The sequence below is a fragment of the Bubalus bubalis genome, chromosome 17 (assembly GCF_019923935.1).
Source record: "Bubalus bubalis isolate 160015118507 breed Murrah chromosome 17, NDDB_SH_1, whole genome shotgun sequence".
In the NCBI taxonomy this organism is placed as follows: domain Eukaryota; kingdom Metazoa; phylum Chordata; class Mammalia; order Artiodactyla; family Bovidae; genus Bubalus; species Bubalus bubalis.
In genome coordinates this window covers 711,586-734,420 of record NC_059173.1, presented here as the reverse complement: position 1 = coordinate 734,420, position 22,835 = coordinate 711,586, and the positions used below count along the sequence as shown (strand labels likewise).

The window sequence follows — 22,835 nt, the reverse complement described above, 5'->3', positions numbered from 1 at the left end:
CGTTCGTGTTTTCGTTCCCAAGGCGGGAAATGATAGCTGTTTGGGGCTGTTTACTCCTCCAGGTCAAGTTAGAATTTTGTTAAGTCTGATAACTGTCCAACTAGGGTTTCATTAAACGTACAAGTTTATTTGGAAGAACGCGCTTCTAGTCTTGCCGGCAAACTTGGGTCCCTCCCAGACTTCAGGTGCGATGTCCTGTATTTACCTGGTGTCCAAAGTAAGGAGAGGTCCAGCAAGCGACCCCCTCGAGCACGTCGCAGTCCCTGGCCCGCTCCAGCCCCTCCGAACAGCCTGAGTCCCGGCTGCCAACCTGGGCGCGTCGCTTGACCCCAGGGGCCCGCGAGGGGCTGCAGCCACCGGAAGGGGCCAGCTGGGCTCGGCGAGGGGGACCCCCGTGCCCTCGGGGCAGGTAGGGCCGGCGGGCTGCGGGGGCTTCCTTCTGCAGATCAAGGCCGTCTGCGGACCACGCTGGCCGCCCGCGGCGGGGGCACGGACCTGGGGTGCCTGGGGTCAGGGTCAGGCTCAAGGCGTGGGGGGGGTCGGTCCGAGTGTGGGGGGCCGAGCCCCCTTCTGGGGTGTGCGGTCCGCGCGTTCCGGGGCTGAGGTCGCGGCGCCGCCCCTGCACCCGTGGGCGGGGGGCGACCAGGTCCCCCGGCTCCACCCGCGCGCCCCTCCCCCCCGCCGCCGAGCGGCCGCCCCGGCCCCGCCCCCGGCCCCGCCCCACAGCAGGCCCCGCCCCCGCCGCGCCGCTCGCCCATTCAGATGTGGGTCAGGGGTGAGCGGGCGGCGCGACGTCACAAGCTTCCAAGATGGCGCCGGGCGGGCGGCTGTGAGAGGCGCTCGGCGCGCGGGGCGGGGAGCCGAGCCGAGCCGAGCCGGCGGCGGGGCGGGCGGACGGACGGACGGCGCGGGCGGGCGCGGGCGGCGCCGAAGAAGAGGCCGCGGGCGGGCCAGCCGGCCGGCGGGCGAGCGCCGCCGCCGACGCACACGAGGTGAGGTGCGGGGCGCGGGGCGCGCCCCCGGGAGAGGGGCGTGGGCGGGCGCGCGCAGAGGGGTCGCCGCGCGCGGGGGGTGTGTGTGTGTGTGTGTGTGTGTGTGTGTGTGTGTGTGTGAGGGGGGCGGGACCCCCGGCCGCCGGCCCGCCCGCCGCGGCGTGTGCGTGTGTGTGTGTGTGAGAGCGGGGCAGGCGGCGGGGCCCGGCACAAAGCCCCCCGCGCGCGGGGCTAGCGGGCGGCGGGCGCCGGCTCTTTGTGCCTGCTCCTCCGCGCTGCGGTCCGAGCGGCCCGGGGAACCGCGCTGCCTGACAGGCGGGCCCCCTTTATGCACCCGCCGCCGCCGCCGCCCCTCGCGGGGCTTCTTGCTGTGCCCGGCCCGCTGCCCGCAGGGCACGGCTGCGCGCGGGCAGGGGCAGGGGCGGCCTGGAGGGGCTCTCCCGGGCCGGGCCCTGCGGCGGGTGGGCGCGCGGCCCTGCCCCCAGACCTCTGGTGCGGGCGGCCGCTCGGCAGGAAGGGAGACGGGCTGGGGGAGGGGGCGGCCGGCAGGGGGAGGGGGCCGCAGCGCCCGGCGTGTCACTCGCTGTTTATCTGCCAGCGTGGTTCATATTCACGCAGGCGGGGCTGGGGTGGAGTGGTGGGGGCCGAGGCGGCGGTGCCTGTCCCTGGGCGGGGGGTTAGTGACTTACGGCGAGGAGGGGACGCGGCCCAGATAAAATGCTCCAGAGCGGCCCCACCCAGAACAGCGGTGAGTCGGCCCCGGGGAAGTGAGCCCGCTGCGGATCCGCCCGGGCCGGGACGGTTTCGAAGTTATTTATCTCGCGTTTCTCGGGTCCCCTCCACCTCCGTTGTGTTTCGCCGGTAGCAGTTGCCAAGCACATCTGGATAAGCGAGGGTCCCGGTCCCCCTCCCCCCGTCAGGACTGTCACCCGGGGAGGCCACCCCTCTCTCTGACATCTGTGCGGGGGGGAGGGGCCGAGCCGTGCCCGTAGGAATCCTGTGGGTGAAGACTGTTGACTGATGGACGCATGGCTGTGCGGGGGGGAGGGGGGAGGTGGCAGGTAGCGGAGGGGCCTTCCAGAGCTGCTGGGGGTGTTCTCCAGGCCCCCACCCCCGGCCGCAGGGATGGAGCCGGGTCACCCATACATACCAGGCCCTTTCTGGAGCTAGCGTTTATTGCTTCCTGGCTCCTGGCTTTACTCTTCTCCTGCGTTCCCATCTGCCAGCGTCTGGGCTCCCTGGGCCTTTCAGCAGACATTTTCAAGAGCACACACAGGCCATGTGGCTGGTCTGTAGCCCTGGCTCTGGGAGTGGGCTTCCGCTCAGCAGAGAGCAGGGTCGCTGCAGTGGTCTGGGGGGGGAAAAAAAAGGCAGATGGGCTGGCCACCGGCTGGCCTCCAGAGACAAAGCTGTGCGGTGAGATCGCTGGTTTAGCGGGCTCTTAGCACCATGGGGGGGGGGAGGTGAGAGGCTGATACTTGAAGTCTGCAGTAAGTGGCCCTGCCTGCCAGGGGAGTCAGTCCTGTGAGGTCCTCTGGGCAGGCGGTAACCTGGGAAGGCTGGCGGGGAGCTTCCCACCTGCCTTGGCGGCAGCGCTCCCAAGTTGGTCTGCTTCCCTTGGGCTCCCAGCCGCCTGCGGGCCAGTGTGGGGTGTTGCTGAGCGCCCGTTGCCCAGCTCCTCCGGCCATTTGGCTCAAGTGCTGGGGCTGCGCCCAGGATTTCTCTCTGCAGTGTTTTCCTGCCAGTTGTTGGGACTTGCAGATTAGTCATTCGGCTTTTACAAGCAATTCCTGAAAAGAAAAATCTTCCTCCGGTTGCTGGCTCTGGGGAGAGGAAGCAGCAGCCTGAGGGAGCCAGGCCTTTAATTAAAGCAGAACTGAAATGATTGCTGCAGTTGCTGGAAGGAGGGGGGTGGAGGTGATGTGCCCTGTCCTGCAGCCAGGTACCTGCCAGGGACAGGTAGGCCGCGTCCCGTGCTCCCTGCCCGGTCTTGGCCAGCAGCCCGGCCTTCTCCACAAGCTGCAGCCCTGGATTAATCCCTGCGTAGTGTTTTCTTTCCATGGATCAGGTTTCTCATTTTGTTAATAAGCACAGCCTCCGATCCACTTGAAGTCAGCTGTCATGGACTCAGCAACAGGGTTTTGCATTATTGAGCTGACAGGCCTGCTGCCTTCCCGGAGTCCTCATTGTCTGCCCGGAGCTGGCGGCGGGCGGGGGCAGTGTCTGTGAGCCGGAGCTCGCCCCCGTGCAAGGGCTGGCAGGGCAGTTCTGGAGCGTCGAGGAGCGAGGAAGGAATAAAGTCCAGTTTACCCAGGGGACCCGCCGCCCTGCTTTTTTGCGCGGCCTGTTGGCCTCCAGCAGTCGGCCCCACCCACGGCTGGCCTGCCTTGCCCACCGGGGCTGAGGGCCAGTGCCCACCCCCCCACCAGGGACAGATCACTGGGGTGGGGAGGGCTCTTGTTCCCAGCTGCGTCTGCAGAGAGACCACAGGTCAGCTTCCTCTGGTCCTGGTCCGGGCGCCTGACTGAGGAGGGCCTCTGGGGGCAGTGAGGGGCACTGGCCTCAGCGCTGTTTACTCTCCAGCGGCCTTGGACCGGGATGGGCTTCTCTGGGCCTCGGTGTCTCCAACGTGTTTCTAAAGTGGGAACAGAGCTGGAGTTCACCTGCACGTATTGCAGCCCCCAGAGCTCAGCCTGGGGAAGGCGCCGGGCACGCTGTCTCTGGGAGTGCCCCCAGGTGACACGGGGGCACCTGAAGAGGTGCTGAGGGCCGCCGGGCCGGCTGTGGCAGAGTGGTCACGGGGAGCCCTGCGGTCTGGGAAGGCGGGGCCGGGGTTCCGTCAAGAGGAGGGAGACAGGAGCGTGGCCCTGTAGGTGCCCGGTTCCGGGAAGCCGGCACCCCCACTGCTGTCGGGCACCCGCGAGGCCGTGCAGGGGCCCTTTATCTGCTCAGCGAAGTGTTTTGAGAACAGATGTGGTGCTCAGCTCGTGTGCCCGGGGCTGGCCTGGGTCTCTGCCCTCTAGCGCTTAGCCTTGCCTCTGAGCGGTGCGCCTTCAGCCCGGAGGTGCAGGCTCTGCTGGTTTCCCGGGCTGTGTTGTGGGTGCAGCGCCCTCGCGGACCAGGGGTTCAGTCACAGCCTGGGGCTGGGGGGGCTCCCGGATCCCAGCTTGGCTCCCCCTGGGTTAGGGGCTGCCAGCCAGCGGGGCCAGTTTGACTCGGCCCGGCGGCGGGGCTGCGCTTCCTGCTGGGAGGGGCCTCGCCGGAGGGTTAGGGACCTAGGCTGGGGGAGGGCTCCTGGGAGCAGCCGAGCCAGAAAAGCAGGTGGGGGCGGGTGGGGTTGCGAGTGGGGGCCCCCCCCTCCGCGCGCGCTCGGTCGGGGGGTGGGGGTTAAACCTGGAGGGAGCCGCTTCCAGGCCCCACCGCTGTCCAGGAGGGGAGGGCCCGGGGCGCGCGGCCCGGGAGGGTGTGGCCAGGCCTCGAGCGGACGGAGACCCCCTACCGGGCGGGTGGGGTGGGGGCGTGGCCTGGGGGCTCGAGCGGGCCCTTCCGCCCGGGCGCCGCCAGTGTGCTCCGTGCGTGCTTGCTTCCTGTGAGGGGCCGCCTCCCGAGCACGTGGGTGTGGGCGCGGAGGGAGGAGCCCGGAAGGGCAGGTGGCCGGCCTCTGGGGGCGCCCGGGGCGCTCCCGCTCCTGGGAATTCCAAGGCTCCCAAGGGAAGGCGGGGCCGGGCTTGGTGGGGAGGGGGCCTCCAGGTGGGGAGCGGGCCTCTAGCGGCCCTGGAGTGGTCGCCGTGCGCACTGGCCTCGGGCTTCTTCCCCAGAAGGACTGGAGAACCCACGGGGGGTGGGTTCTTCGCGAGAGTGAGGAGGGGCTGCCCCCGTGCCCTGGGAACGCCCCCCACGTACACACAGGTGGCTGGAGGTTTCTCTCGCCCAGGCTGGGGTCTCTGCCCTATTGCCTTCTCCTCAGCCTGCTCACAGGCCTTCAAAGGGTGGGATTGCCCACTGGCCTTGCGGTTCTCCTGCCTGTGCTGCTCGGAAGCTACCAGTGAGCTCTGGTGAGTAACTGCAGAATGGATGAGCAGAGGGTGCAGAGCTTATGGCCAGGATGTTGGGGCGGCACCCCCGGCTCCTGGGCACCTCTCCCTGTGACGGGCAGGGGCTGCACCTGGCCCCGAGTCTGTGCTGCCCGGTGGGGGCCCTGGTGCTCCGCTCCGCGGGGGTCACCTGGAGCCCATATCCACATTCCCTGAAGCCTTTGAAGTGGATCCCACAATTGCTTTCTCAGGAGGTGGATCTTTGTAGATAGCAGGGTCAAGGGAGTGGTGAATCCCCTTGGACAAGCAGGGGTGGCCCCAGACTGCCTGTGGGGTCGTGCTTACAGAGCAGGCCCAGCCGGCTGATCCTCCTGTAGGCTCCAGGGTCCTGGAGAAGCATCGGGTGTGGGGGGCTCACGCTCTTCATGGCCCCTCTTCCCCAGGTGGCTGTGGGAGGGACGCCAGGCTGGTGTGTGCTAGGGAGCACCTTCTAGGAGGTCCCAGGAACCTCGTGCCGCTCTTGGGCCTGCTTGGGTCTCAGATGGCCTGCTCTGGTCTCCGGGTTGCCTTCTTAGGCCCTGGTTGGCCTCTCTCCCCAGGCGTGGGGACCTGGGAGCTCTTCCTGCTTCCCAAACAAGCCGCCTGGGGCTGCCGCTGGGGCCCCCGGAACTGGGTCCTGCCCCCTTTCTCGCCTGGATCTCAAGGTGTCTGGGAGAGAGGGTCCCTGAGGTTGTTACCTGGGAAGGTGTGTGAGGGAGCCCCTGACCGGGGTCAGGAGGTGGGGCGAGGGCTGGGAGGGGCGCTGGGGGCAGAACCTCGGGTGAGTCCTGGCCGGCCGGCCCTCTGTCCCGGGCTTGTTCCGTCCGAGGGCAGCCGGCACTCAGCCCCTGCCTGCTCTGGGCGGCTGCAGGCGGGCGGTGAGCCGCTGGGCTGCCGGGTGTGGCGAGGGCGGCACTGGCCCGCTTGGTGTCCTTTGGAGTAGGAAGCGCAGCCGGGGGCCGAGTTGTCTTCGGGGCAGTCGGGCACCCCTTGTCTGCTCTTCGTGGCCCATGCGTCTGGCAGAGGGGCCTGTGGGCTCTGCCGTGAGAGAGAGCGGTTCTGGGCTGTGTAGAGGCTTCCTCACCCGCCCTCCCAGGACCCGAGGCCCTTCCCTTTGGTGGAGAGGGGCTGGCGGTTTCTTCCCAGCAGCTCTGTTTGGACACTGGGAGGAAGAAGGTGCCCGCGGCTCCAGACGGGGCACTGGGGGTGGCGGGACAAGAGAACGGGGCCTCCCTCTGGGACTCCTGGCCTGGCCTACGTGGGCACGCCTGTGTGAGCACCCCTGGGCAAGCCCCACTGCGCAAGCCGCCCAGGCAGGCTCCACACGTGGTCTGGAGTCCGCTGGTGGGGCTCTGGGGGTAGAGTGAGCCCTTGGGACAGGCTCGCGCTCAAGGGTGATGGGCGGTGAGCTGCTTCGCTGGAGGGCCGCCGGGGTTCCGCCGGGTGGGGGCCATGACTGCCTGGGACCGGGTGTGGACTGGCATTGCTTCCCTGGGCTGCAGGGCTGGGAGGACCCCTCCTGAAACAGCCTTTCCCCTCCGCCCCTGGGGCCTGGGCCTCTGCCCCTCCATGAGGGCAGGTCAGAGTTGGTGGGTCCTCCTCCGAGGTGTTGGCAGCGTGGGTGCACAGGGTTGTCTCTGGGCAGAGGGCCTGGGGGGTCGGGGCAATCCTGGCCGTGAGGCGGCCGGTGGGGGCCAGGCCCGGGTACCCTGGAGCCGCGGTGGGTGAGCCTGCGCCCCGAGGCTGTGGGCAGGGTAGGGGCGCTCTCCGCAGCCTGCATTCCATGCGTGTTGACGCTGACGAGGGCTGGGCGGCTGGCTTGGTGCCTTGGGCAGGCGGCACCCCTGCCCCGGGAGCCCACCCTGCCCCTCTGCGCCTGGCTCGCGGGGCTGCCCGCTTGGCAGGCGGCGAGCCCTGCTGCTGAGGCTGTTCTCGCAGGCCGTCTGAAGTGCCGTTTCCTTTCTTGTCTTTAAAAACAGCTCTTCTCAGCAGCCCTCACCTGGGTATCCAGCCTTTGGTGACCATCCGTGAGCTGGAGGAGCGGGCCCTGCCATCAAGCCTGTGTCCCCACGTGTCCTATGGTGCCCGGAGAGGGGGTAGGAGTGTTTGAGGTGGTGGCCAACAGCTGTTGTCAGCGTGGCCTGCAGACCCCTGGGTCCTCAGGACTTTGAGAATGCTCAGACGTTCCCCACCGGCCCCCGTCCACAGGCTGACACGCACTTCGGTGCCGGCCATGGTGCTCCCCTGGGTGCCTGGGCCAGGCTGCCGCTCCGGGGGCCGTGCAAAAGGCCCAGTGGTGAGCCTCGACTCCAGGGGACACAGCGTCGCGCGTTCTCTGGGGCGAGCAGGGCAGGCCGTGTCTGCGACGGCACCCCGTCTGCCCGCTGCTGCCCGTGAAGGAGGGGCTGACGGGCAAGGTGGTGGTTCAGACCCGGGGACCTTTTCTCGGGTGAACGGGAGCCTCCCAGCGGAGGGAGACGGCTGACAGTGCCGAGGCCAGGGAGGGGCCTGAGAAAGGCCTCCGCGTCTCGTGTGACGCGGCCGCGGCGAGGGAAAGAAGCCCTGTCCTTTAACCACGTCGGAGCGCATCGGGAAGATCTGATCAGCTCCGTGAGCGACTGTTTTCCGAATGACAGGCGCTTGGTGTTGCACACTTGGGCTGGGTGTGAGCGCAGGGTGGGCTGCCGGGTTTCTGTGCCTCCAGGTTCGAGTTAGTCACAGGTGCAGCGTCAGAGGCTTGTTGAGTCTGAGTGTCGGAAAGAGCAAGGCTGGCCGCCGTCTCAGGGGCTGCCTCCCCTCAGCCCGGCCTGTCCCCTCTGGCCCACTTGCCAGCTGGAGGGCACACAGGGTCCCTGACCTTGGGAGCCCCTTGGGTGCCGGCGGTGGGTGGGAGAGATGGGTGCTTCTCAGAGGTGGAGGCCCTCGGGCGTGCTCGGGGGCCGTGGAGGGGCAGCCCGGCCCTCTGGAAGCCCTCCACAGACCAGCCCCGACATGGACTTTATCCAGGCCAGGGAGTCCATTGAGAGCCCTAAGCCGGGGCGTGACTGGATGGACCTGGGTTTGAGGAGGTTACTCGGGCCTGGCGGCTCCGGGTCATAGGGACACCTGTGTTGGATTTGTAGCTCCTGCCTTGCTCCTGGGGGAGGCGCTCCTGGGCGTGTCCTGTGGGCCAGGCCCCGGAAGCCCCAGTTTTCGCGGGCCTGCCGTCCCCGGCTTCGTGGCTTGGGGGACCCTGGGGGCGGCCCCTCCCTGGATCCGGAAGCTCTGTCTCCCCGCAGCCAGCACGCCGGCTCTCGTGGACCTGAGGTGGTGGTGCGAGGCATGCGCACACGTCGCCCCTGTGAGAAGAGGCGTGCGGCCCCTCCTGGGGTCCCCACCTCTGAGTTGTGGGCGCGTGCCGCTTCCCCACGCTTCTCTGGGTCCTTGGATGGCGGGCTTGCCCAGTCTGTGGAGTGAGAGGCTGGTTGTGCCTTTGAGACTCAGCCGCCTGCTGGGAGTCGCTGCGCCCCGTCCCGCGGGTCACTGCAGGCCCGCTTTCTGCCCCGCCTCAGCAGTCCGCGGTCACCCCCTCGGGCCGCTTCGCTTCCTGGGGCAGAGGGCTGTCCACTTCTCTGTCGTTGGACGCAGCCCCTTAACGTCAGACGGCCCTTCCAGTCCCATCTGAAGACGCTGTGAGCGTGTTCCTGCTGAGTCCCTGGGACCCTCCTCTCTCACTCCCTTCCCGAGCTCAGCCTCTCCTGTTTGGTTGGCCACAGGGCCTGCTGGACAGGTGGGACCTCCTCTGAGTGTCCCTGCGGGCACTTCAGGCCCAGGGCACAGGCTGTAGTGTGTTCCTTAGCAGTTCCTTAGTTTTATCCTTGAAAACGCTTTTTAAAAACTGGGGGGTGCCTGAGGCACGTCTGCTCCTGTGTTTACGGTCGTGGACCGGAGCCACCTGGTGGTTACCTTTGGCGTGCCCCTGGGCCGTGGCGGGAGGCCCTCCAGGCCGGGCAGACCCTTCTGCTCATGGCTTCCTTTGACCCCAGTCCCAGGCCTTGTCCCGCGCCTCCTGGGCGTGCCTACTGGGGTTTGCAGAGCCCCTCCCCGTCCCCCGCAGGTGTCAGCTGGACCCCGGACGGTTAGAGTGTCGTCGGTTGCTGCTGCCTTCAGCTGGCCAACCCGTCTGCCCTGATGAGAGGTTTCTGGTGGTGGTGTTCTGTAAAGAATTTTTTTTTTTGACGTGGACCATTTTTAAAGTCTTGGTTGGCTTTGTTCCAGTATCGCTTTGGCTTTTTGCTAATTGGCCACGAGGCGTGCGGGGTCTTCGCTCCCGACACCGCCTGTGTTGGGGGCGAGGTCCCCTCAGAGGTTTGGAGGTGGTCCCTCGGTGTCCTGCATGTTCCTTGCTGGGCTCGGGGGTTCCTTCCTTCCCGTTGGGGCTGTTTCTCTCCTCGGGTTGTTGTGATTAGTCTGGGATTGGGTGGGCTTGCTTGTCAGCCCGGGGACCGGCCCTGCGCTGATCCTACCTAAGAAGCGTGCCAGCTGTGAGCAGCTGCTCCCCAGGCTCTTCCCAGGTGGGCACACGTCCAGCGTCCGGAACAGAAACCTCTCGTGTGTCGAGTCCTTTCTGGTCCCTGGTCCCTCCTTCCGTCCTCCCCTGCTTCTGACCTTGCCCAGGGCCCCCTGTGCCCCTTTAGGGTCTGGCTGCCCTGCTCCCCCGTTTGCTGGTGGCTGCAGACGTGCCTGTGGTCAGCTCTTCCTGACCCAGGTTCAGCCCGCACGCCGCCAGGGGGCTCTGCACCTGCCTGGCTCCTGGGGCTTGCGCGCCCCCCGTCTCGGTCTTTCTGAAGTCTGAGCGCTCTCTTTTCCGCCCGGAAGTCCGCCCTCAGTCTTGAGTCAGGGGTGAGCCCCGTCCTTGCCGTCTGCCCTCCAGTTTGGGTTTTGTTTCTATTACTGTCGTGGGCAGGCTGTGGGGCCTGGGTGCCGGCCGCTGGGGTGTCTGTGCCACCACGCGGGTGCGGGGGTGGCTGCCCTTTCCCGGGAAGGACCTCCACCCTGAGGGGGTTCTTCCTGTTGTTTAGTGGGGAAGTGTCTTCTCGTCTCGTACACAAAAGCAATGATTGAAGGTGACACAGTCTGTTTTGTCTTTTAGGTCTTTGAGAGTCGTGGGTTGGCGTGAGAGAGGTTTCTAGCTTCTTGAGTTGTTTCATACTTGGGTGTTGGAGTCTGCGACCTGGAGGGGCCCTGGGCTGGGCCACTGCCTCACTGACTGCTGGGAGGTGCCTCGGGCGGGTGGGCGATGGTGCGGGTCCCTCCCAGCAGGCAGCCCAGCCCCGGCCCGCCTCCAGGACAGCCCTGGGAGCCGAACCCCAATTCCTAGTCACTCTGGGCGTGTTTACGTGGGAAAGGGGTCTTCCCTTTGGGGGCCGCCTCCTTCCTCTCGATGCCCATCGCTGGGCGTTTCCTGCCTTCTGGGAGGAGGAAGCTGGTCTCCCACAGTCCAGTGTGTGCAGGTTCTGGGTCTGGGGTCAGAGTGGGGCTGGATTGTCTGCATCCCCCAAATCTGCTCCCCATCCCGGGGCCTGACACCCCGCAGGGCGAGTAGGAAGCGGACGCAGGAGCCACCAGGCAGAGGCTCCTCGGGGCCCTGGATCTTGGCCACATGGGGACTCCTCCCACGGGTTCCCTGCCTCCAGGCTCCTGCTCTTTGCTGCCCGCTGCTCCCTTCCCAAGCACTCAGGCCCCTCCGGCCAGCGGGGGGGCAAGGTGGGCACCTCGTCTGGATGTTTTTGTAACAGTAATCTCGCCCTGGGCAGCGTTCCCCTGCCCTTCCCCATCTCAGCAGGCCTGGCCGGGGCCTCCCTGCAGGACCCCCGCCTCGTGCCCGCCTGGTGCCCACTGGCCAGCTGTGCCAGGGCCAGCGGGGGGAGCCGGCCGCAGGTCCCGTGTCGTGCAGGTGGGAGAGATGGGCGGCTGGAGGAGGGTGGGGGGCATGCGCGCAGGGTTCCCCCAGAGGGCAGGCGTGGCGACTGTGGCCTCCTGCGAGGCGTCGCGTGGTGCTGTGAGCCCCCCGGGTGGCTGCCCATGTGGGACAGAGGGGCTGTGGGCATCGAGAGCAGTCTCTGGGCGGTGGGTGGGGTGGGCGCCTCCTCCCACACTGTTCAGGCTGGGAGGCCCGCCCCGGGTCCCTCCCAACGCGTCTCCAGCACGCTGACCGAGCCCCAGTGTTGTTTCCTGGGCATCCCGTCAGGAGGAGGGCAGGGCTCCTGGCATTCACAGGGCCTGTTGCTTTCCAGGAGGACGGTCTGGGAGGCCAGCCAGGAGCGGCTGGCGGGCATCCAGGCCTGGGCTCACCAGGGCCGTGGGGCCCACTCGCCAGCAGCCGCGCCTGCATGGCAGCCGGAGAGGCCGCGGAGGCCAATGCTGTTCCCCAGGGAGCGGCGGGCACAGCCCGGGCTCCGGGGTGACGTGGTCAGCGGGCCGCCAGACTGGGTGTCGGAGGGAGGGAGAGGGGGGCGCACTGGCCCCCCATCCTGCCCCTGGGGGGAGGAGACACGGGGGTCGTCCTGGGTGGCGAAGTCTGGAGCAGGGCTGTGCCCCCGGCTTGCTCTTGTGACCTTGGGCAGGTTGCTTAAGCCCCAGAGCCCCGGTCTCATCTGCGCTGGAGGCTTCCCTGTGAGCAGGATGCTTATCAGGCTGGCTTAGGGCGCCGGGAGCTGGGGCCGCCTCGCTCTGCCTCCAGGTGCCCCTCCCGACCTGTCAGGGCCACACCTGGAGCGCCAGGCGCTCACGCCAGGTTGGCTGGACCCAGGTTTGCGGGGCAGTGGCCAGCGAGTGTCTGCGGCCTCAGTGACGCACCCGCTGTGCTTAAGGCCCTGGGGCGTGGCGGCCAGGTAGTGGGCATCTTGAGGGGCCCACGGCCCCCTGGTGGGCTGGGATGCCCCCTTCTCTGCTTGGAGGGAGGGGCGCCTGTCGCCAGGCCCTGTTCCCCGGCGTTTCCACCTAGAGGCAGAAGGATGGGGCAGTCCGAGAGCTCAGCCTCCCTGGCTTGGGGCTCCGTAGTGGTCCAGGGCAAGTTGGACCAGCTGCTGTGGAATCTGGTTGAAGCACCTGAGGGCTTCTCTCACCACCTCCTGCCCTCCCGGGCACCAGGAGAGGCCCCCCATGAGGCCTGGGGTCCCTGCTCAGCTGTAGGGCCTGGCCTTCCGGGGATTGGGGTGGACTGGCCACCTTGGCTTTTTGCGGTCTGAGCTGGGGGGAGGAAGGGTGCCCGGGGCCTCAGCCAGGACCCGTTGGTCACCAAGCAGCAGTTTTGGGAGCAGAGGGCTGGGAAAGTCACCCAGGGCGTCTGTTCACAAGAGACCCCTTTCTTGGTGGGTGTTGGGGTCAGCCTAGCGGGGACAACTCCCAGCCCACGTCTCTGACCTGTCCGTCTGCCCGGGCTCTGGGCATGGTGGAGTGGTCCGTCTGCCCGGGCTCTGGGCATGGTGGAGTGGTCCGTCTGCCCGGGCTCTGGGCATGGTGGAGCGGGTGCTCAAGGCGGGCAGCAGAGCAGGGCGGTGGGGGGAGCTTGGGGTGGCTGGGCTGGCTGCCGGGGCTGTTGCAGCCCATGGCGGCTCCTGCCAGGCTGGGCAGCGGCCCCACACCAGCGGGCCTCATGCTGCCTGCGAGCCAGGCCGGCCCCCTCACCGGCCACCCCTGCCAGCGGGGAGCCGTGCTGGGGGCAAGAGACAGCTGGCAGGCTGGAGCGAGGCCTCCCGGCCACCCCGCACCCCGGGTCTGGGCACATTCCTGAGGACCGGCCGGGCCGCCCTGGCCCTGGGCGGGGGAGGGGCGCGCCAGGAGGGGCTCCGGGGCTCAGGCCTCCACCCGCTGCCTGGCTCCATGCCCAGGGTGCCCAGGCCTGCTGCAGTGGGGGGCAAGCAGCCAGACCTCGGGACCCCTCTCCCGGGACCTGAAGCTCTGGGGGGCCGGGAAGCCCACCCGCATCTGGCAGCAGCCGCCAGCAGCCTTGGCGGGCTGGTATTGAAAGGGCGAGCCTGCGAGGGCCATGTGGTCAGGCCAGGCTGGGCAGGAGGGGGCTGGGCTCTGGCAGGGAGGGGGCGAGCGCAGACCCAGAGGGAAGGGCAGGGCAGGGCAGGGGGTTGGGGAGCCAGAAGCGGTTGAGACTGGATCTTATAAATAGCCCGCTGCACCAGCGCCTCCATTTCTGACCTTTTGTTATGTAAATGTGGCCAGCCTAGAAGGGCCTTGCCCAGGCCTCCTGCCACCCCGCCCGTCCTCCCAGAGCTGCACGCCTGTCCCCCCACTCCCCGCCCGAGGCGGCCCCGGGGGCACCCTGTTTCCTGTGGGGGTGCGGCGGCGCCCCACACCTGCCTCCTTCCTGCCACCAGCCAGGCTGCAGGCACTGTGGCTGCTGCCTCCTGCCCAGCTGTCCGGACGTCCCGACCCTGTCGCAGACGGGAGCCTGGCTCCAGCCTCGAGCCGCTCCTCCCCCCTTGCGAGGACCGCGTGCTGACTGTGTCCACCTTCTCCTCCGCAGGTGACCAGGCATTGATGCACCCCCAGGGAGGCCGCACACTCGAGGAGGCCACCCCCCCTGGCTGCTGCTCACATGGTTTCTGGGCCCCTGGCACTCCGGTAGGCTGGGGGGGCTGGGGGTGCGGCGGGGGGCGGGGTCTGCTCCTCCTCCTGGGGACTCCGGGCAGCTGAGCGCCTGGCCTGCGTGCTGGCCCCGGCCTTTGTGTGCGGGCAGCGTTGGCAGCGTGGGGGAGGAGGGGCTGTGGCTCCCGGGCCTGGCGTTCCCAGCCAGGTGTTCCGCGTCTAGGGCTCTTTGTCCCCCTTGGCTGGCCAGGGCCAGGAGGGGGACTGGCTCCCACGGGGCCAAGTGCCGGCCCACGTGGGCACTGTGTGCAGAGCCTTCCCAGGTGGACAGGGGCATGGGGGCTTCTGTGTCTTTGTAGACAAGGGCAAGTGCGGGCCAGGGTGGGACAGCAGGTGGGCGGGCACGACCCCTCCCGAGGGGGCAGGGTGGGGACCCTGGATCCCTGCTGGGGGAGGCCTGGGGCAGTGCGCTCCTCTCCCGGGTCGGGCCATGAGCGCAGGGACATGAAGGCCCCTGTGGGTGGGCACGCGCGCAGCCGCCGTGGGGCTCTGTGCACGGTCGTTCCCCCAGTGAGAATTCCTTCCGGCGCGTTTTGGCCAGTCTGCGGGGTTTCCCAGGCTCAGACAACCTGCCCTGTCCAGAAAGGCCCTGGGGCCTGCAGTACCAGGCTTGGCCAGGCCACCTCTCCTGCTCGGCACCCAGAGGCACAGGCCAGGGAGATGGGGAGGGTGGGGGGAATGGCCGGGCCGCATCGTCACATGGGTTGGCCGTTGCTGGAGGCTGCGGGTCCGACCTGCCCACGTGGTATTCGAGGAGAAGGTGGCTTCGCTGCGCACTGGGCAACTCCGTGTGCAGATCCAATTTCCGGCTGGACCGGAAAGCTGGGCCGCTGCACGCCCATGTGGGCTATGTGTCCACCAGGGGCTTCTGTCCCCGCTGCTCACCCACAGGTCCATCTGGGCATGGGGTCACCTTCCTCTAGGGGACAGAGCTCTGGTTTGTCTGCCCTGCACATGTGCCCCCCATCGTCGCTGCGTTTTCAAGCGTACAGATGGGCTGGCGGCAGGTGGGCGGCCTGGGGGGAGGCCCCAGGAGGGTCCCCGCTGACGGGTGTGTCTGCTCGTGCCCACAGGTGGTGCGTGTGGGCAGGGCGCGGGGACATGGGGCCCGACATGGAGCTGCCCAGCCACTCCAAGCAGCTCCTGCTGCAGCTGAACCAGCAGCGCACGCAGGGCTTCCTGTGTGACGTCATCGTCATGGTGGAGAACGCCGTCTTCCGCGCCCACAAGAACGTGTTGGCCGCCAGCAGCGTCTACTTCAAGTCCCTGGTGCTGCATGACAACCTCATCAGCCTGGACACGGACATGGTCAGCTCCGCGGTGTTCCAGCAGATCCTGGACTTCATCTACACTGGCCGCCTGCTGCCCGGTGAGCCGCCGGCTGAGCCCAACTTCAGCACGCTGCTCACCGCCGCCAGCTACCTCCAGCTGCCTGAGCTGGCGGCCCTCTGCCGGCGCAAGCTCAAGAGAGCTGGCAAGCCCTTCGGCTCTGGGCGGGGCGGCGCCGGCCTGGGGCGGCACCCCCGCAGCCAGCGGCTGTCTACGGCCTCAGTCATCCAGACCCGCTACCCAGGCCTTGTGGACGGGCGCAAAGGGGCCCATGCCCCCCAGGAGCTCTCCCAGGCCAAAGGCTCCGACGATGAGCTCTTCCTGGGCGGCTTGAGCCAGGAGGGCGCGCACGGCCTGGGCCGGCCCATCTGTCCCGGCAGCGGGGAGGCCGGCCTGGGCGGCTGCAGTACCAACGGGGCCGGCGGCAGCTGCGAGCAGGAGCTGGGCCTGGACTTGTCCAAGAAGAGCCCCCCGCTGCCCCCTGCCACCCCCGGGCCCTCCCTCACCCCCGACGACCCAGCCCAGCTGAGCGACAGCCAGGAGGGCTCGCCCCTCTCGACCTCCGCCCCTCCCGTCGCCAACAGTGCCTCTTACACCGAGCTGGGGGGGGCCCTCAGTGAGCCCATGGATCTGGAGGGGGCAGACGACCACCCGCTGTGCCTGCTGGAGGGGCCGGGCGGGCCACCGCCCCGCAAGAGCCTCCGGCACTCGGCCCGCAAGAAGGAGTGGGCCAAGAAGGAGCCCGCGGCCGCCTCCCCATTTGAGCGGAGGGACGTGGCGCCCAAGGGCCCGTGCCCGGGGGAGGAGGCCGAAGGGCTGGGCGACAGGGTCCCCAACGGGCTCCTGGCCGGCAGCGCGGCGGCTGGCAGGCCCTTCGGGGAGCCCCCTCACGCCTGCAAGGAGGAGGAGGAGAACGGCAAGGACGGCAGCGACGACAGCGCGCAGAGCGGGAGTGAGGGCGGCCCGGCCGGCGCGCCCTACGTGTACCGGCAGGAGGGCTTCGAGCCGGTTCCCTACGGCGACAACCTGTACGTGTGCATCCCTTGCGCCAAGGGCTTCCCCAGCTCGGAGCAGCTCAACGCGCACGTGGAGACGCACGCGGAGGAGGAGCTGCTCCTCAAGGAGGAGGGCGGCGCCTACGAGACGGGCAGCGCGGGCGCCGACGAGGAGGCGGAGGACTTGTCGGCGCCGAGCGCGGCCCTGGCGGCCGGGCCGCGGCCCTTCAAGTGCTCGGCCTGCGAGAAGACCTACAAAGACGCGGCCACGCTGCGGCAGCACGAGAAGACGCACTGGCTGGCGCGGCCCTTCCCGTGTGGCATCTGCGGGAAGATGTTCACGCAGCGCGGCACCATGACACGCCACATGCGCAGCCACCTGGGCCTCAAGCCCTTCGCGTGCGGCGAGTGCGGCATGCGCTTCACACGCCAGTACCGCCTCACCGAGCACATGCGCGTGCACTCGGGCGAGAAGCCCTACGAGTGCCAGCTGTGCGGGGGCAAGTTCACGCAGCAGCGCAACCTCATCAGCCACCTGCGCATGCACACCTCCCCCTCCTAGAAGCCAAAGACCCTGGCGGGCCCCTCCCCCCCACACACAGCTTTAATCCACGGTCCTGCCGCCCACCCGGCCCGCAGCCCCGGAGCCGCCACGGGGTCTGCACGCCGGGCGGGGCGGCGCTGCGGGGCCGGCCTGGCTCTGCGGGGGGCGGTGCCGGAGGGAGGGGTCCGCGCCTTCCCTCCCCGAGCCAGGGGTCACCGCTCAGTGGCGCTGGGACAGCGGGCCCCCACCGCCTACCTCTCCACAGCTAGAGAGCCCTCCGGGCCAGTGTGGCTGTTATTCCTACTGATCTGTTCTTTTCTTCGTTTTGAATTTTGTTTTTTAAACCAAAACCAACAAGAGTTTCTTTTCTTCCCGGCCCTTTGGGGCTGAACCTGGGTCTGCAGACTGAATGTACGGGGCTCCGCCCCACCCCGCCGGCTGCGGCCAGGGCCCACCCTCCGGGCCCAGGAGCCCCTCTCGGCCAAAGGCTCCCCTGGGCTCGAGCCCCCCCTGGCCGCCTCAGGAGAGAGTGCTTCCCCATAGTTGCCCAGGAATCTTCTTTGTTTAGAGGTACTTGTGTTGATGACACGAAAACCCCGTGTAACGTGTATGTGAGTGTGGGAACTGGAAGGTCTGGGGTGCGGGGGCGGGGGGCTGGCCGCGGGGCGGGGTCGGTACGTTTCCATTTTCTCCGTGTGTGTGCGTGTGCAGCGTGCGTGTGGATCATGCCCCCCCCCCCCATCAAGGTGGAGAGACTTCTGACCTTTGCTACCTCTTGACTTGAACAGGACGTGGTTGGTGATGGCAGTCGTGGCCATGACACTTGTTTTTTCCTCTGGGCCCTGTCAGCAGGGGCGCCTGCGTGTCTCGTGGGCGTCTGGCCTGCCGCCGCTCTGACCCGGCTCAGTGGGCATGGGCGCTCCGCGCCTGAGGAGCAGGGCCCCTCCCCGCCTGGGTCCCAAGCCCCGGAGGGCTTGCCCTCCGGAGAGCAGCACAGTCAACCTGGCCGGTGCCTGGCCCCCTTCACCTTGGCACCTCTGGGCGGACTGGCAGCCACCATGGGCTCACCCTGAGTCCCACCCCTGCCCTGGGCTCTGTTAACCTCAGACGTCTCCAGGGCTCTAGAGGCTCGCTCACAAGGCCGGGCCAAGGTCACGAGGTCGGCCCACTGTCCTCAGCCAGCTGCAGCCACAGGGCTGGACCAGCGGCTTTATCTCCTTCATTTTGCTTCCTGGTTTTATTTCTTCTCTTTTCTTTCTACTTTAATTTCAGACCAAAAATTCCGCAGTCATCCCTTCCCCCCTCCAGAGACCCTCCAGCTGAAACCAGGGACCCGGGTGGAGGGCGTGGGGAGTGAGGGGGCTTGGGCCACGTGGGGCCTTGCTGAGCCTGCTGCCGTCCCCTCTGGGGACGCCTGTTCCAGCAAGTCAGGCAGGACCCCCCAGCCTCTCTGCTCGCCCTCCCCCCCCCCCCCCCCCATCAGCACTTAAGCCACACGACAAAAGTCTGTAGCGGGAGCTGCACACAGGCCCGTGGGCGCGGCCCGGTGAAGCAGGTGGTTCAGGGCAGAGCTTCAGGGACGGGGCATAGAGGCCCTCAGGCGACCTTCGTGCGACGTAGTATTGTACCCACCTGAGTATTGTATCGAGCCTTCTCTGTATTTTAACAAGAAAGCAAAACACTAGTTTCTTATTTAAGACATTAAGGGTTTGTGGGGCGGGGTGGGGTTCACAGGACGCTTGACTTGCTCTCCTTTTCCCTTGGTTTCACATGGAGTGTGTGCTCGTGCGTGTGTGTGGATGCGTGTCAGAGCCTCACCAGGAGATTAGGCCACTGGAGGCCCAGGGCGGCTTACAGTTCTCTGCTTTAGTCACTTAATTCCTGAATGTTTCGGAGAACAGGAAACAATAGCAGATATGTAGGAAAGGATTTAAAAAAAAAGAAAAGAAAAAAAAAGCTCACACCCAAATTCACAAAAGCTATTTTTTAAACCAAAGCACATTTTGAATGCATATGGAACCTCAATGGGCTCAGAAAAAAAGATACTAATATATTTATCTCATTGTTTACATAAACTTTTACAGTTTCAGACCTCAGCAGCTGTAAGGCCAGTCCCAGTGAGTCCCCACCTTCCGCTCGAGGCCCTGAGTCGGCCCGGAGGGCTCACGGGCAGGGGGGCCACCGGCGGGGAGGAGGGGGCGGGCGGCTTGGAGGCCCCGTCTTCGCGGAGCCCTCCTCCCAGCCCAGCTGGCACCAAAGAGCCGGGGCCGGTGCCGACCGGCCCCCGGGCCTCCTGGCCAGGCCAAGCGGTCCCGGCCTGCTCGCGCGGCAGGGCGACCTTGCCTGTGGCCGCAGGACTTGAGTCTGGGCTTGGGCCCTGGGATGGAGGTGCATCCCGTCCCGCTGCTCTGCCCGGGAGACCCCCGGTGGGTTGATGTGAGGGTCCCTCTCAAGCCAAAAAGCCAGGACCTTCGCACGGCTCCGCGGCGACTCCGGCGGTCCGGCTGTGGGAAGGCTAACTGGGCCGGTCTTTACCGACACAGACGGTGCGAACACTCGGGACAGTGTTGCTTTTGTATCAATATGTTTGTGCAGTGATGAATGTATTTATTTCTCAGACTGGGGCGAGCGGCAGGCCGGGCTCCGCCACGCCACGCACGCTCCCCCGCGAGACCGAGCCTGCCGCCGAGGCTCCTCCAGGATTGCAAAAAAAAGAAGACGGACCGTTAAGCAGATCTGAATCTCAGAGACGCGCAGCATAGCCATACACCTCAGCCTGTGAATCGGACACTCGACCCAGAACCTCACGCAGCCGGGTGTGTTCCCGGCGGCCGCCACCCGGGGGCGCCGGCTGTCCGCCAGCCCCACCCGTCAGTATTCACTGGACTGGCCGCTACAGGAGTGCGATCGACCGGGGGGCGGGCGGACCCCGGCAGCCATCCCGGGCCGGGGCGAGGCTTGGGCAGCCAGGAGGGCAGGGCCGCCCACCCTTCCCTGCGGCTTGGGGACGAAAGCAGAGGCTCCAGGCCTTTGGCGGTGCCCCGTGCAGGGACCAAGGCTCCCGCTCCCCCGGGCAGCGGTGGTCACCGAGCCCGCAAATCTGATGCCTGGAGGGGTGGAGCAGACCCGCCCAGAGCCCGGTTTGACATTCCACGTCAGGGGGTGGGGGTACGCCATGGGAGTCGAGGCTGCCCGGGACCCCTGGCTTGTCACCCCACTGCGACTTTCTACCGGGAGCCCCTCCCCCTACCTCACCTTGCTATTTATTGCTGTAATTTATTGACCTCAAATATGCTGCATAACAGACCTCACTCGGGCAGGGAGGGTCCCCGGGGCTCCTCCCCGCCGCTCGGCGGGGCCCCATGGGGCCAGGTGCTGAGGGGACCCCCTGCCCCCACCCACCACTTGCTTCCCTCTCCCCCACTGGGGGAGCCCAGGTTGGGCGCTGGCCCATTCACAAATACCTCGTCGGATAGGGGGGATGGGGTTTCGCTGTTTCTTGACCGGGAACTGGAGGCGGACTCACGTCCCGCTAGGCGCCCTTCCCAGGAAGGGGGCGCGCGATCGCACTCCTGTGCTGGCCACTGCCGCTGTCAGGCACCACACTGCCCTCACCTCCTTCCAGAGTCTGGATAATTCAGGTCAGAGCTGGGGGTGCGCAGCCCTCCAGTATCATAAAGCTGGTCACTGATGTCTCCATTCAGAGCGTGCAGTCTTAATGTACAGTGACGAGATACTGTTATTTTATGATCTTTTCATTAAAAGTTTGATTCGAAACTCGTGTGAGGTCTCTGCTTTCTGGCTGTGTTTTTGCTAAATGACCAACTGCTTTCCTTTCTCCGTCCAGTGCTTTCAGGAGCTGGGTTGCAGGGTTGGGCGGGATCTGCCCACCTCAGTCCTAAGAGTGAGTTTCAGAGGGGCCTGGGTCCTCACTTGGTAGCAGGTGAGCTGGGCAGTAGGGTCTGCACTGTTGGCTCAAGCCGGCTGAGGTGGTTTGGGAAGCATGGGGTGTGTAGACGGGCTGTGGACCTGGTGGCCAGGATGCCAGGAGGTCTGGCCGGTGCCCAGCACCACCTTTGGGGCAGTGGGATCAGGCTGGGGGAGGGGCTGGCTCCTTCCTCTCCACCCCTCCTTGGTCACTTGGTAGGAGAGTGGGTGAGCTTAGCCTCCAGGGTCGATGTAGTAGGCCCCATTTCCTGGAGGACTGTCCCACCTGAACCCAGGTGGGCGTCCCAGGCGGAGACAGACCCAGGAGGAGGGACGGCCTGGGGCTGGGAGGGTGTCCGTCCAGCTCAGCCCCCGGACTCCAGGGGCGGCAGGCGCTGCAGGCCCGCAGTCGCCGGTCCCCGGAACGGCATGGCAATTGCTGCTGTACCCGTTCAGCTGTTTAAAAAAGGGTTTTTATTTTTTTTGGTTTATCAAAGGCGGTACTCAAAGATAGTTTGAATTATCAAATGACTCTTAAAAAGGCCTAAAACTAAGCATGGTTTCTCGTCTTTCCAAACCCACAGCCACACGCTGGCCGCAGGGTAGGTGATCACTGTGGGTCATCCCTCTACCCTCTTCCCTTCCCCACATCCCTGAGTAAGTTACCAGATGTGCAGTGTGATCTGGGGCTTGGCAAACTCTCCCCAGAAAGGCGCCAGAGCAGAAGCAGCCAAAGCGGGCGTGGCCATGCTCGTGGTCCTTCACCCACGGTGGAGCAGTGCGCATGCGTGATGGCCATCACGGCGCACATTTGATTATTCCTGGGCCAGCGAGTATATCGGCCCTTTTTATTTTTCTGGAGGCTTAATAATGATCGTATTTTTTCAATTCTCCACCTTTTCGCCCTGAAATGCCTCCCGGGCCTGTTTTCCACAGATTCGGACACGATTCCCGAGCCTGCTGTTCCGCACAGGTTGGGCTGAGGTCCTGCCTCCCTGTCCGGCATCCGCGGTCCTGGCTTCTGGCTCCCAGGTGTTCTCCCTTGGGTGACGTGTATTTCCTCCAGGACCTTCCTGACCACACGTGGGAAGTAGGTTTTTGAGACTTAAAATGTTAAAAATGTTTAAATGACATGGAGTTTATGATTACCATTCGGTTGGGTGTGGAATTGTGGGTTGGACATCATTTTCCTGGGGAATTTTGAAGGAGCACCCTGGTCAGATCGGGTTAGGGCCCACCCTAGAGATCCATCTCTAGACATAGTCACATTCTGAGATGCTGGGGGGCACGCTTCACCCCAAGGGGCACACAGGCCTCCACGTGTGGCTGCAGGGCCCAAGCAGCCCTCGGTCTGTGTTGGCATCACCCGCAGCGTGGGCCCCACTCACAGGGTTAGTGTCCGCTCTCCTGCCTCAGGGCACAGGCCCCCACTGCCCTGCATGGATAGGGTTGCGTCACCCCCCACAGTGCGCCCCCCACCCCCGAGGAAGTGGCGAGGCTCCTCCCGCGTCCCCCGTCCTTCCAGAAGGTCTCATCACCATCCACTCTGTGCTGCTGTCTTGGCCACAGGCCCCGGCAGAGGCATGTGGTGCGGGCTGGGTCGTGGCCACCGGGAGCCCAAGGCACCAGGACTCGTTTGGCAATGGGGCCCCCAGAACCTTCAATCTTTACGATGCTACAGGCAGCCTTTCCGGGCCCTGGGGGTGCCTCCCAGGACTTGGGCAGAGACCAGGCCAGTGTCTATCCGCACGCGCCCTGAGGGCTCCTTCCTGATGGGGACGCAGACTTCTTCACAGTCACAGAAAGTGGGCGGCTCCCCGGTAAACGGGTGGCTGAAGGGCTGTGAGGAGCTGGTCAGGCCACACGCTCAGGCAGGGCCGCCCACGTGTGGGGAACAGCCTGTGCCAACAGCGGAGGCCTCAGAGCACGTGGTCTGTTTACGGGACTGAGGCAACTGCCCCATGGCTGGAGTGGGAGACACGCCGGGTGCTGGCTGGTGGGCCCACGTCGTGGGGACTCTGTCGTCCACTGTGTGATACATCAGGGTTTATATAAACCCTCTTTCTCTTTTTTATTTTGCTGTGCCGCTAGTTTTGCAGGGGGGCTTCCCTTGTGGCTCAGCTGGTAAAGAATCTGCCTGCAGTGTGGAAGACCTGGATTCGATCCCTGGGCTGGGAAGATCCTCTGGAGAAGGGAAAGGCTAGCCACTTCAGTATTCTGGCCTGGAGAATTCCATGGTCTGTGTAGCCCATGGGGTCGCAGAGTCGGATGCGACTGAGGGACTTTTGCGTCACTTAGGTTTGCAGGATCTTAGTTCCCGACCAGAAGTCAA

General features: G+C 66.3%; 1 protein-coding gene across 2 annotated transcripts; it reads left to right on the top strand.

Moving 5' to 3' along the window:
• The first annotated feature begins 843 nt into the window (after positions 1 to 843).
• HIC2 (HIC ZBTB transcriptional repressor 2) lies at positions 844 to 20,353 on the top strand. 2 transcript variants are annotated; one of them, XM_025267218.3, is made up of 3 exons: positions 844 to 992; positions 13,587 to 13,684; positions 14,782 to 20,353. In XM_025267218.3, the coding sequence occupies exons 2-3, from the start codon at positions 13,659 to 13,661 to the stop codon at positions 16,592 to 16,594; spliced, it is 1,839 nt and encodes a 612-aa protein (XP_025123003.1). In that variant the 5' UTR covers positions 844 to 992; positions 13,587 to 13,658; the 3' UTR covers positions 16,595 to 20,353. The 2 variants fall into 2 exon arrangements, with proteins under 2 accessions (XP_025123003.1, XP_025123004.1); XM_025267219.3 differs by lacking the exon at positions 844 to 992 and adding an exon at positions 4,767 to 5,047.
• Positions 20,354 to 22,835: the final 2,482 nt, after the last annotated feature.